General features: G+C 35.4%; 1 protein-coding gene across 1 annotated transcript in view; it reads left to right on the forward strand.

Moving 5' to 3' along the window:
* The first annotated feature begins 3,522 nt into the window (after positions 1–3,522).
* ZCWPW2 (zinc finger CW-type and PWWP domain containing 2) overlaps positions 3,523–15,010 on the forward strand; it is a 106,465-nt gene continuing 94,977 nt past the window's right edge. The window contains exons 1-2 of the mRNA XM_033212867.1: positions 3,523–3,589; positions 12,445–12,789. Coding sequence (XP_033068758.1) covers positions 12,458–12,789 — 332 coding nt within the window. The 5' untranslated portion in view covers positions 3,523–3,589; positions 12,445–12,457. The remainder of the gene's footprint in view (positions 3,590–12,444; positions 12,790–15,010) is intronic.

Consider the following 15,010-nt stretch of genomic DNA (forward strand, 5'->3'; position numbering starts at 1 on the left):
TATTCATATAAAAGTACTTTTCCTAAATCACTTTTCAATTCAGTCTTTGATGTTGGTCTTTCCACATCATATTGCTATGGTCTGAATGTCTGTGTCCCCCAAAATTGTTATTTTCAAATCCTAACCCCCAAGGTATTAGGAGATAGAGCCTTTGGGAGGTGGCATTAGGTGGTAGGGCTTTGCAACCTGAACATACTAAGGCAGGAAATTGGTATTGAGAAGTGGAGGTGCTGCTATGATACTTTCCTAAGAATGTGATAGTGGATTTAGGGTAGAGGCTTGCAGAGTTTTGAGGGGCATGCTAGAAAAAGCATACATTGCTGTAAACAGTTTTTTGTTGTTGTTTTGAGATGGAGTTTCACTCTTGTTGCCCAGGGTGCAGTGCAGTGGCACGATCTTGGCTCACTGCAACCTCCGCCTTCCGGTTTCAAGTGATTCTTCTGCCTCAGCCTCCCAGGTAGCCAGGATTACAGGCACCCACCACCATGCCTGGCTAATTTTTGTATTTTTAGTAGAGATGGGGTTTCACTGTGTTGGCCAGGCTGGTCTCTAACTCCTGACCTTGTGATCTGCCTGCCTCAGCCTCCCAAAGTGCTGGAATTACAGACGTGAGTCACCCTGCCCGGCCAGCAGAATGTTAAGGATGATTCTGGTGAAGGCCCAGAAAGAAAAGAGGAGTGCAGTAGAGAATGTCTCAATCTTCTTAAACAATGCCTAAGTAATCCTGAAGAGAATGTTGGTAGAAATATAGACATTAAAGGCCATTTTAGTGGGACGCCATTCTCAGATGGAAATGAGGAACATATCATAAAGCAATGGAGCAAAGGCCATCCTTGTTATCATGTGGCAAAGAACTTGGCTCAATTGTGTTCATGTTCTACTGTTTTGTGGAAGGTAGAACTGTGAGTGATTAAATTGAATATTTGACTGAGGGAAATATCTGAGCAAAGTGTTGAAGCTGTGACTTGGCTCTTCTTGACTGCTAATAGTAAAGTATAAGAGGAGAGAAATGATTTAAAGATGGAATTGTTAATCAAAAGAGAAGCAGTGCTTAAGGATTTGGAAACTTCTCAGCCTATACATATAGTAAAGAATGAGAAAGCATGTTCAGGAGAGAACATGAAGGGTGTAGCTAAATGACCATCTGATAAATTAGCAATCTCAACAGAAGCCAAGATCTACTATCCAAGAAAATGGCAGAACAACCCTGAAGAAAATTCAGAAGTCATCAGAGTTCTTGAAATGCTTTCATAGTGACTGTTGTCCAGTCATAGCATGAGAAAACCATATCTGTGCACTTTTGGGTGAGCTTATACTTTAAATTATCAAGTCTATTCATGTACAGGCAATGACAACTACATAATGACTTTGAGAGGATATTGACTGGAAGATACAGTGTGGCTGCTGAGATGTTTAAATGTAAAAATATGTGCCTTGGAAATTATGAAGTATCTCATTTTTTGTGATATTTTTAGTTTTAAACAGACAGTGACTCCTCTTTGCTTCCAGGATAATAATGTCTATTAACCTAACACGGTAAATAAGACTCTTCTGAGGTTTTTCTACCCTCACCTGCTATGACCTTTGCTTCCCTTAAAAAGTGTTCTAACAGCTCAGCTCAATATTTTTGTACATGCTGTGCATCATTATACATGCATGCATGTTTTCATGGAATTTCCTTTTTTCTTTCTTTCTTTCTTTCTTTCTTTCTTTCTTTCTTTCTTTCTTTCTTTCTTCCTTTCTTTTTTTTTTTGACAGACAAGGTCTCAGTCTGTCACCCAGGCTACACTGCAGTGACATGATCATAGCTCACTGCAGCTTCCAACTCCTGAGCTGAAGCAATCCTTATGACTCCACCTTCTGAATAATGGGAATACAGCGTGTGCCCCGTAACACCCAGCTAATTTAATTATTTTTGGTAGAGATCGAGTCTCACTATGTTGCCCAGACTGGTCTCAAACTCCTGGGCACAAGTGATCCTCTCGCCTTGGCCTTCCAAAATGTTGAGATTACAGGCGTGAGCCATTGCACCTGGCGAGGTTCCTCTTATGTGTTCCTTTCCTCCTTCACCTCGCTAAAGTGAACTACTTATCTTTTCATGTTCGGCTTTTCCATGCATCCTTCATGGAGCCCTCTTATTTTAAGAAAATTGTTTTCTCATTTGTGTTCTCCTAGGTATTTGTGCATCTAACATTTATCATACTGTACTGCATTTATCAACTATTTTATGGAACTTGGTATCTATGTTCTGAGTCAAGAACGGGGATTGTTTCTTGTTCATCTTTTGTTCACAGTGTCTAACATTTAATAGGAACTCAATATTTGTTTGAATTGATGTTTAAAGTCATCCATTTATTCAAAAAATATTGAGTATCTATAGTGTGCAAAATAATATGCTAGGAGTTCAATATAGGGTAATAAGTAATACTCTTATTATCCCCAGGTAAGGGATCAGAGATTTTGAGTGGTTAACTAATTTGCCTAGTAAAGAGTGGTAGAGTTCTCTGGCTGAAAATTGAGTGTCCATAACCATTCATATCCATTTCCTTGAACTTAAGACTTTATAATTTTAAATAGCCATTCTGTGTTTTCTATTTTTAAAATTTAATATTTTGGTTTTCTGCATTTTCTAGTTCAATATAACTGTTATGAAATAAAAATTTAGAAACAAGAGTTGAATGAAGCAAATATTGTACTCAGCAGAGCTTTGCATTTGTCAATGTCTTTATAAACTAATTCTGGTCTACTTAGGTATGATTATATTGGGATCCCTTCAAAGGCTCTAGCATTCTTGTGACCACAATCACTTCCTCATTGTCATTTGCATCTTCTATATGTGGCAGGAATTTTGAAAACCAGCAAAGTGTTGGAGAAAATGTAATGGAATCAATGAGAATCTGGTTTGAAAAGAATAAGCATTTTATGACCTATATTCTAAATTCTATTAGCCTGGATAAAACGTATCAAATCTAAAATACCAAGAGGTTTAAGTCTGATGCAATTGAAAATGAGTATCACTAAGTAATAATGACATTTTCTTAGTGTTAGTTTATCTTCTCAGTATTATCCACTATGAGACCCAACTTCCTAAGAAAATCTGAAAACCTTATCTACCATTTAAAAGTAATCTTTTAATCCCCTTAACATTTTATAATAGACTGTCATAATGAATTTTCATAAGCTTTCCATTGATGTGGTGCCACAAACTTTCCCCTTTATAGCAATCCATTGGTTGCAAGTTGGACAAAATGCTACGTGATTGAGTGACAGTAATTACTTTCTTCTATCATCTCTCTCATACTTCATTATTTGCATTATTAATATTGTCTAGTTTTTCTGTTTCTTTTTAGAAATTTTTTAACATAACTTTATTTTCTGAGGAGTAATCTAGATAATACATTCTATAAACTTGTTTAGTTAGTTAAATGTAAGTCCAATACATTGCATTATAGTAATTGTAAATGAATAACTGAAAGGCACATTTGTGAAACGCTCTTAAGTTATGGCATCTCCCACCTTTTCAGCAGGAGACCTCACATATGACCAGCTTACATACAGTCTTAGTGAAGATTCCAGTGTCAATTTCATAGTAAGTATTAGTAAAGCCTATTTTTTCTTACTTATTAAATAAAAATAAATAGAATGTCCTTGAATGAACTTGTTATTGATAATCTCATTGTTTCTAGATCTGTACCTCAACTATTTTCCCTCAGCTCAGTTGTTCATGCAGACTCTCAATATCTGCTGTAGACTTAGAATTTTCTGAATCTCTTTTGGTACAGGGAAAGACATCTGAAAGAAAGAAATACAGAGCCCAGAAATAGATTCATGTGCACATATGTGAATTAGGATAAAGAGCCATTTCAGACCAATTACTAAAAGATGAAGAATTAAATAAATATTATTTGGCTCATTGGTTAACTACTTAGACAAAAAGTAGAGTCTTCCATCTTATTCATTCACAAACACAGAAAATATTCTAGATATTCCGGATGGCTTAATTTTTTCTTTTTCTTTTTCTTTCTTTCTTTCTTTTTCTTTTCTTTCTTTCTTTCTTTTTTTTTTTTTTTGACAGAGTCTCACTTTGTCAGCCAGGCTGGAGTGCAATGGTGCAATCTTGGCTCACTGCAACTTCCACCTCTCTGGTTCAAGCGATTCTCCTGCCTCAGCCTCGGGAGTAGCTGGGATTCTCCTGCCTCAGCCTCGGGAGTAGCTGGGATTACAGGCGCCTGCCACCACACCTGGGTAATTTTTGTATTTTTAGTAGAGGTGGGGTTTCGCTATGTTGGCTAGGCTAAGCTCGAACTCCTGGCCTCAAACGATTCACCAACCTCGGCCCCCCAAAGTGCTGGGATTACAGGCATGAGCAACCATGCCCGGCTGCTATTTCATCCCTTTCTGTCACCATCCTTATTCAATGAATACCCTTAGGTATAGTAAATAATGATGGCAAAGAAACTGGAAAACATATGGGAAAAAAATCTAAATGAACATTGTAGAAAACACACAAGTGATAATTATGACTAATTTTGAGGTATAAATGCAAAATAGAACTATGATGCCGGAAAGAAATGAACTAAAGGCACAAAGGTCATCTGAATTAAAGCATTCTGTTATTTTGAAAAAGGTAGAGACATTGATTAATTTATACCTTGTTAAATCACGTATTAAGGGTAACTATTAAAGTAATAAAAATAAACTTGTGAAAACCAGTATAGAGAAGAAAAATATTAATTTGTTTTAATACAAGTTAGGAAAGGAAAAAAGAAGTAAAGAAATAGCCTAATAAATAAAAGGTGCACAAAAATGCAACTATGTCAGTGTCAAAGTAAATGAACTAAAATCACTTAGATTGGATAAAAATGCAAATCCCAACAATATACTGTTTACAGGAGGCAGAGACAAAGAAATCCATAATATTAGAAAGGGTAAAAGTAAAGGGATGGTAAAAGTTATAACTAGGACCAAGCCAATCATAAAGGTAACTACTATCTTAATTGCTATGTTAATAGTGGACCAAGTAGTTTGGTCTACTAATTAAGTTAGTAGATTGGCAAAGAACATTATTAGGGATAAATTGCATCATTACACAAGATGAGGAAGAATTCACCAGCAAGATGTCACAAATCTGAACATGTATATATTTAATAAGCAAAGAAACCTGACAAAATTATGGGATAAATTGACAAATCCACAATTACTATGGGAGATTTTAACATAGCCCTTTACGTAATTAATACATCAACCAATTAGTATGGATAGAGAATATTAACCCCACAATCATACAATTTTACAAAGCTTGGTATAATGATTAAATGTACACCTATCCAGAATCTACAAAGAACTCAAACAAATATACAAGAAAAAAACAAACAACCCCATCAAAAAGTGGGGAAAGGATATGAACAGACATTTCTCAAAAGAAGACATCCATACAGCCAACAGACACATGAAAAATGCTCATCATCACTCGCCATCAGAGAAATGCAAATCAAAACTACAATGAGATACCATCTCACACCATTAGAATGGCAATCATAAGAAGTCAGGAAACAACAGGTGTTGGAGAGGATGTGGAGAAATAGGAACACTTTTACACTGTTGGTGGGATTGTAAACTAGTTCAACCATTATGGAAAACAGTATGGCGATTCTCAAGGATCTAGAACTAGATGTACCATATGACCCAGCCATCCCACTTCTGGGTATATACCCAAAGGATTATAAATTACTCTACTACAAAGACACATGCACACTATGTTTATTGCGGCACTATTCACAATAGCAAAGACTTGGATCAACCCAAATGTCCATCTGTGACAGACTGGATTAAGAAAATGTGGCACATATACACCATGGAATACTATGCAGCCATAAAAAGGATGAGTTTGCATCCTTTGTAGGGACATGGATGCAGCTGGAAACCATCATTCTTAGCAAACTATCACAAGAAGAGAAAACCAAACACCGCATGTTCTCACTCATAGGTGGGAACTGAACAATGAGATCACTTGGACTCGGAAGGGGAACATCACACATGGGGCCTATCATGGGGAGGGGGGAGGAGGGAGGGATTGCATGGGGAGTTATACATGATATAAACGTCATGCACATGTACCCTAGAACTTAAGTATAATAAAAAAAAAATAATAAATAAATAAATAATAAATAATAAAAAAAAATAATGTACACCTTGCACCCAACAATTGAAAACTACACATCCTTTTTTTGCACACATATAACATTCACAAGTATTGTTAAGTAGGGCCACAAAACAAAACAAATGCCAGAAAAATCAATATCACACAGATTATATTCTCTAACCAAAATACAATTAGGTTAAAAATCAATAATAAAAACTTTTAAATACCCCTACCTTCTGAATTTTTTGAATTAAGTAACTCATGGGTAAAAGATGAATAGAAACCGTGTGTTTAAAACTAAATAATAAAGCAGTACTGAGAGAGGAATGTATAACCTTGAATGCTCATAGTAGAAAAGCCTGCAAATGAACTAATTAGGCATCAACTCAAAAAGACAAAAATGAGAGCAACAAAGAATGTCCAAAGAAAGTAAAAGGAAATAAAGAATTAAGAAAAGTACAGCTATTCATTAAACAGAATTTAAAAAAAGAGGGGATTCAAATTATGGTTGTTTAATAAACTGACAAGATAAATGAAGAAAAAAAAGAGAGGGCATAAACTTCAAAGTGAAAGAGAGAAATATAATGAGAAATGTAGTAGGTATACTAAAATTCATAAAATTTATGTGAAAATTAGACAATTCCTCCCTTAGGCAAACTTTCCCAAAACGGGGGAACATTTTTTACTTCACTTAATGAAGTAACTTTATAATCTTCACATGAAAACCAGACAAAGACAAAAGGAGACATAACAGACAAATCTTATTTATACACAAATAAAAATATTAATTATTAATAAATGAAATACATCACTGTATATTAAAAACTTATGAGGCATAACCGGGTAGGGATTATCCAGAATACAAGTATAGTTTATTATTCAAAAAATCCATGAATATAATGTACCCAATTAATATGTTTTAAAAGAAAAACCATATATTTATCTCAGTATATGCAGAAAAGAATTTTATGAAATTAAACATCACATTATGATTAATATCAATTAAAAAAATCCTTTTGGTAGGCCGGTAATAGAAGGAAAACAACTTTCTGTAACCTTTTAATGGTCTTTACAAAAACCATACTCCCAACATAACAGTCAAACATTCAAAGCATTCTCTTTAAAATTAGATAAAGAAATCTACTATCATGGCTTCTAGTCAATGTTGTATCTGTCTTAGCCAGCATAGTAAGACAACATATGAAGGTTGGAACTAAACAAGCAAAAACAGCTGTTACACACACACACACACTTGATGGCAAGTGAAAGTTTAGGATTGAGTAACACATAACCTGGCTCCAAAGTCTAACCTCAGTCACTTCTGCTTTACTGACTGGTGACCCAGACAGTAGAGAAAAATTTTATTCACTTCAGTTGCAATCCACATTGCAGTTTTGCTCCTTACGCATTTTCTCATCAATTAAATAATTAAACACATTAAAACAAATATCATTAGTAAAAGTTTATATCTTCTGCTAGATTTGACTCTGTTTTTAGACTTTTTCACTGTTTCAGTATGAAAAACAGTGTTACACTGAATGTTTTTGGTCTTCGTATGTATTGGTTCGTCTTTTTAAAATTTATTTTATTACATATGCATGAGTGGGATTAATAGGTCAAAATTTTTGAACTATGGCTATTGAAATACATTGACAAATTTCTAAAGCAATTTGCAGTGGTCCTGGTAAGGTATATGACAAATATAAGTAAGTGAGCTTCTAAATATATGATTAATTTATAAATTAAAGGATTCTTTAAATGGTGCTTATACTTGGATAGTAGTGTTCTACTAATTCATGTATATGGCACAACAGTCTTTTTATTTTTAAGAAATAGACTTTGTATTGCAAAATAAGTTGCCAATACTTAGTTTTACTTGTATTTTATTTATATTTATTTATTACTATATACATTGTTATTGAAGCCAGAATTTGGAGGCTTTGTTATACAATTCAAATTTTTTATATGTTTAAAATTTTTCTAACAAAAAAGCTCTGAGAAATTTAATTAATAATGAATAAAAGCTGAAACTATAGATGGCCTCTTGGTCTGCAGTCCAATGCTCTAACGCTGAGCTATACCCCCTCCTTCAGAATATACATTCTTCTCAGCACCACATTGCACTTATTCCAAAATTGACCACATAATTAGAAGTAAAGCACTCCTCAGCAAATGTAAAAGAACAGAAATTATAACAAACTGTCTCTCAGACCACAGTGCAATCAAACTAGAACTCAGGACTAAGAAACTCAATCAAAACCGCTCAACTACATGGAAACTGAACAACCTGCTCCTGAATGACTACTGGGTACATATCGAAATGAAAGCAGAAATAAAGATGTTCTTTGAAACCAATGAGAACAAAGATACAACATACCAGAATCTCTGGGACACATTTAAAGCAGTGTGTAGAGGGAAATTTATAGCACTAAATGCCCACAAGAGAAAGCAGGAAAGATCTAAAATGGACACTCTAACATCACAATTAAAAGAACTAGAGAGGCAAGAGCAAACACATTCAAAAGCTAGCAGAAGGCAAGAAATAACTAAGATCAGAGCAGAACTGAAGGAGATAGAGACACAAAAAACCCTCCAAAAAATCAATGAATCCAGGAGTTGGTTTTTTGAAAAGATCAATAAAATTGACAGACCGCTAGCAAGACTAATAAAGAAGAAAAGAGAGAGGAATCAAATAGACGCAATAAAAAATGATAAAGGGGATATCACCACCGACCCCACAGAAATACAAACAACCATCAGAGAATACTATAAACGCCTCTACGCAAATCAACTAGAAAATCTAGAAGAAATGGATAATTTCCTGGACACTTACACTCTCCCAAGACTAAACCAGGAAGAAGTTGAATCCCTGAATAGACCAATAGCAGGCTCTGAAATTGAGGCAACAATTAATAGCCTACCCACGAAAAAAAGTCCAGGACCAGATGGATTCACAGCTGAATTCTACCAGAGGTACAAGGAGGAGCTGGTACCATTCCTTCTGAAACTATTCCAATCAATAGAAAAAGAGGGAATCCTCCCTAACTCTTTTTATGAGGCCAACATCATCCTGATACCAAAGCCTGGCAGAGACACAACAAAAAAAGAGAATTTTAGACCAATATCCCTGATGAACATCGATGCAAAAAATCTCAATAAAATACTGGCAAACCGGATTCAGCAGCACATCAAAAAGCTTATCCACCATGATCAAGTGGGCTTCATCCCTGGGATGCAAGGCTGGTTCAACATTCGCAAATCAATAAACGTAATCCAGCATATAAACAGAACCAAAGACAAGAACCACGTGATTATCTCAGTAGATGCAGAAAAGGCTTTTGACAAAATTCAACAGCTCTTCATGCTAAAAACGCTCAATAAATTCGGTATTGATGGAACGTACCTCAAAATAATAAGAGCTATGTATGACAAACCCACAGCTAATATCATACTGAATGGGCAAAAACTGGAAAAATTCCCTTTGAAAACTGGCACAAGACAGGGATGCCCTCTCTCACCACTCCTGTTCAACATAGTGTTGGAAGTTCTGGCTAGGGCAATCAGGCAAGAGAAAGAAATCAAGGGTATGCAGTTAGGAAAAGAAGAAGTCAAATTGTCCCTGTTTGCAGATGACATGATTGTATATTTAGAAAACCCCATCATCTCAGCCCAAAATCTCCTTAAGCTGATAAGCAACTTCAGCAAAGTCTCAGGATACAAAATGAATGTGCAAAAATCACAAGCATTCTTATACACCAGTAACAGACAAACAGAGAGCCAAATCAGGAATGAACTTCCATTCACAATTGCTTCAAAGTGAATAAAATACCTAGGAATCCAACTTACAAGGGATGTAAAGGACCTCTTCAAGGAGAACTACAAACCACTGCTCAGTGAAATAAAAGAGGACACAAACAAATGGAAGAACTTACCATGCTCATGGATAGGAAGAATCAATATCGTGAAAATGGCCATACTGCCCAAGGTGATTTATAGATTCAATGCCATCCCCATCAAGCTACCAATGAGTTTCTTCACAGAGTTGGAAAAAACTGCTTTAAAGTTCATATGGAACCACAAAAGACCCCGCATTGCCAAGACAATCCTAAGTCAAAAGGACAAAGCTGGAGGCGTCACGCTACCTGACTTCAAACTATACTACAAGGCTACAGTAACCAAAACAGCATGGTACTGGTATCAAAACAGAGATATAGACCAATGGAACAGAACAGAGTCCTCAGAAATAATACCACACATCTACAGCCATCTGATCTTTGACAAACCTGAGAGAAACAAGAAATGGGGAAAGGATTCCCTATTCAATAAATGGTGCTGGGAAAACTGGCTAGCCATAAGTAGAAAGCTGAAACTGGATCCTTTCCTTACTCCTTATACGAAAATTAATTCAAGATGGATTAGAGACTTAGATGTTAGACCTAATACCATAAAAACCCTAGAAGAAAATCTAGGTAGTACCATTCAGGACATAGGCATGGGCAAGGACTTCATGTCTAAAACACCGAAAGCAACGGCAGCAAAAGCCAAAATGACAAATGGGATCTAATTAAAGAGCTTTTGCACAGCAAAAGAAACTACCATCAGAGTGAACAGGCAACCTACAGAATGGGAGAAAATTTTTGCAACCTACTCATCTGACAAAGGGCTAATATCCAGAATCTACAAAGAACTCAAACAAATATAGAAGTAAAAAACAAACAACCCCATCAAAAAGTGGGGAAAGGATATGAACAGACATTTCTCAAAAGAAGACATGCATACAGCCAACAGACACATGAAAAAATGCTCATCATCACTCGCCATCAAAGAAATGCAAATCAAAACCACAATGAGATACCATCTCACACCAGTTAGAATGGCAATCATTAAGAAGTCAGGAAACAACAGGTGTTGGAGAGGATGTGGAGAAATAGGAACACTTTTACACTGTTGGTGGGATTGTAAACTAGTTCAACCATTATGGAAAACAGTATGGCAATTCCTCAAGGATTGTACATAAATGTACCATATGACCCAGCCATCCCACTACTGGGTATATACCCAAAGGATTATAAATTATTCTACTACAAAGACACATGCACACGTATGTTTATTGCAGCACTATTCACAATAGCAAAGACTTGGAATCCACCCAAATGTCCATCTGTGACAGACTGGATTAAGAAAATGTGGCACATATACACCATGGAATACTATGCAGCCATAAAAAAGGATGAATTTGCGTCCTTTGTAGGGACACGGATGCAGCTGGAAACCATCATTCTTAGCAAACTATCACAAGAACAGAAAACCAAACACCACATGTTCTCACTCATAGGTGGGAACTGAACAATGAGATCACTTGGACTCGGGAAGGGGAACATCACACACTGGGGCCTATCATGGGGAGGGGGGAGGAGGGAGGGATTGCATTGGGGAGTTATACATGATATAAATGATGACTTGATGGGTGCTGACGAGTTGATGGGTGCAGCACACCAACATGGCATAAGTATACATGTGTAACAAACCTGCACGTTGTGCACATGTGCCCTAGAACTTAAAGTATAATAATAAATAAATAAATAAATAAATAAAAGCTGAAACTATATAAGGACGAGATTAATTTTTTAAAAATTTTGCATTTCTGTATGTTGAAATATTTTGCTGCATTTGATTTCCTGACACAGAAGAAGAAAAGGATCATTTAGTCATGCTGTATATATACTCAAGAGGCAGTACAAACTAATGGGTAAGATCACAAACTTAGAATCAAACTGCTGGCATTTAAATTCCAGCTCTACTGTGTATCAGCTCCAGGACCTGAGACAATTGCTTTACATTTCTTAGCTTCAGTTTTGTCTGTAAAAATGGGCCTAATAAGGTTGTTGGGAAGACTATATGAGCCATGTGTATAAAGCACTTAGAATAATACCTGGTGCCTAGTCAGCATTCAATAAGGCTTAGCTGTTATCATGGGAAAATATACTTGTTATATACCAGACATGTGCTATATATTAGGTTAATAGAAACTATAGTCAACCTCTGTTCCTCTTTGGTTCCATCATATTTTTCTTTTTTTTAATTTTGGTGCATTTTATGCTCAGAGTGATCGTTGTTTCTATTTTGTTCGTTTGTTTCTGGGTAGGTAGAAACAATATGTTCAACATATGTAGTCTTTGTAGGATAGAGAGGGGATGGGAACAGAAGATATCAAAGAGGAATTTCTCTGATTTTGGTTTGAATTTTCTCTCCTTATACTCTTGAATCCTCATTCTGTTATTTTCCTCTTTCTTATTTTCCAGATTAAATGCCTTAATGGATAAAGAAAAATTGGATGGTAAGATTGAATATTGTAACTGTGCAATGGATTCCTCAGTGGAAAACATGTATGTAAACAAAGTGTGGGTTCAATGTGAGAATGAAAATTGTTTGAAATGGAGATTGTTGTCAAGTGAGGATGCAGCCAGAGTTGATCATGATGAACCATGGTACTGCTTCATGAACACTGATTCAAGATATAATAACTGCTCAATTTCTGAAGAAGACTTCCCTGAAGAGTCTCAGCTTCATCAGTGTGGATTTAAGATTGTCTATTCACAGCTCCCTCTTGGAAGCCTGGTTTTGGTAAAATTACAGAATTGGCCAAGGTAAGGTTTGTGTTGTTTTGTGACTTTTGAGGTATAGTCTTGCCAGGTTTATGAATATTAAAAATCTTTTTGAAGATTCAACATTTTTCTTTTGTCTACTTGTTTCTTGATTTCTTATCATTGTTCTTTTCTATACTTCTTTGGATTTTTTTTTTTCTAGCTTTTTAAATGGGAAAGTTAGGTAACTGAATTCAAATCTTATTTTCTGCCCAATATAGGCAATTAAAGCTATAAATTTCTCTTCAAGTAGTCTTGTAGCTTCATCATACAAATTTTGATATACTATGTTTTATTATTCATTTTGAAATATTTACTGATTTTCTTTGTCGTTTCCTTTTTGAAATGGGTTATTTAGAAGTGTGTCTTTAAATTACCAAATATTGGGAAATTTTAATGTATCTTATTGCATTCTAATTTAAATCTGTTATAATCAGTTCCACTGATTCTTATTGTTTGGCCCACCATACCTTCTTGTGGCATATATTATTAATGTTTCATGGTCATTTGAAAAGAATGTATTCTGTAATTGTTGCCTAAATACGTAAAATATTTTTTCTTTAGATTTATGTTGATTTATTATATTCCAATATTTCCCATTCTGGGTTGGTTTTCCCAAGTATGCAGTGTGCACTTTCAGCTTATAACTTCAAGTCTTATTTTTAGCTGAGGTTTATTAAATTATAACCTATTATATTTGTTGTGTTGCATTGCTTTGATTTTCTTATTTTAGGATTTTGATATTACTTATGGTGGATGTTTGTCCGTCTTTTGTATTACCTTTTCTTGAACTGTGTTTATCTTTTCCATTTTTTAAAATTTCTTTTTTTTTCTTTTTTTTTTCTGAAGGTATATAAATTGCTTTTGTGTTCTGGTTTAGTCTTTTTTGTCAAAATCACACAAAAAAAATTTCATTAATTATGTTTCTTCTCGTTTCAAATCTTTGTCTTTTAATTGTAATTTTAGGTTCAGGGATACATACGCAGGTTTGTTGTGTAGGTACACTTGTTTGATGGGGGTCTGTGGCAAAGATTATTTCATCACCCAGGTATTAAGCCTAGTATGCCTTCGTTCTTTTTCCTAATCCTCTCCTTCCTCCCACCTTCCACCCTCTGGTAGGCCCTGGTGTCTGTTATTCCCTTCTACATGTCCATGTGTTCTCATCATCAAATCTTTTTCTCTAATCACTTACTTTATTTTCTTTTAGTTTTTCTAATTATAATTTATGTTGCTTTTTTTCATTACTTGCATTATTTTCTTAATTTCTATTATCTCAATTTGAACTTTCAGGTACAATTTTGATCTTTGTAAGGCCATGCCTCTGTGATAAGCTTTCACTTTTTGTTAGGGTATTTACCATAACATCTTTATATTAGATTCTACTATAATCTTTTCTTCTTGAGTACTTTTATATGAAATGGCTTCTTATTTGTTCAGAAGGCAAGAGGGAGTAATACTTTTTTTCAGTTCATTTTCTCTCTGTTCAGATTGGTTTATTCCTATTGTTCTCTTTTTAAGTTCACTGATTCTTTTCTTTATGATATTCATACTGTATTGAAAGTATCCATTGAGCTTTTAAAAATATTGTATTTTCAATTCTAAAATGTTCATTTGGTTCTTTATATTTCCTATTTGTTTACTAGACTTTATATTCTTTTCATTTTGGATCTTATTTAAACCTATTTAGCAGGCTGCTTTTGCTACTACATCAGCAGGATATGTGGGAGCACCTCTTTGTTACTCCCACATGGGAGTAAGAGTCGAGGTTCTCCACTCAGCCTCTATTGATTTCCAAGGGAGGGAAGGGTGCCTCAATTCCACTGGGAAGAGGAGAGCGTTCAAGCTCCCCACTCACAACCCTAGCTAGTAGGGGTAGGATGAACTTTTCATTGTTGCCAGGTGAACTTCATTGACACCATAGCGGGAGGGTCTTGTTAACACTGGAAGGTGGTAAAAGTCTCAGCTTCCAGCTAAGCCTTTTCTGCCACCACCTGAGCAGGAAGGGTCCTTCATTATTACTGGGTGATTTGCAGTCCGGGCTCACCATTGGCCTTTGGTATCGGGGTAAATGTGGAGGCCATATATTTTCCATGACGCTTTTCTGGGATAAAGCAGTTATTCTGTATAAGTTTTCTGTCTTGCTAGGCTCCCCCTATCCTGGTCCTTTGGCTAAAAAGAGCAGGCTTCACTGGAGCTTTCTTTTGTTTGTCTGGTTGTATTCACT

The sequence above is a fragment of the Trachypithecus francoisi genome, unplaced genomic scaffold (assembly GCF_009764315.1).
Source record: "Trachypithecus francoisi isolate TF-2019V2 unplaced genomic scaffold, Tfra_2.0 Lachesis_group0, whole genome shotgun sequence".
Classification (NCBI taxonomy): domain Eukaryota; kingdom Metazoa; phylum Chordata; class Mammalia; order Primates; family Cercopithecidae; genus Trachypithecus; species Trachypithecus francoisi.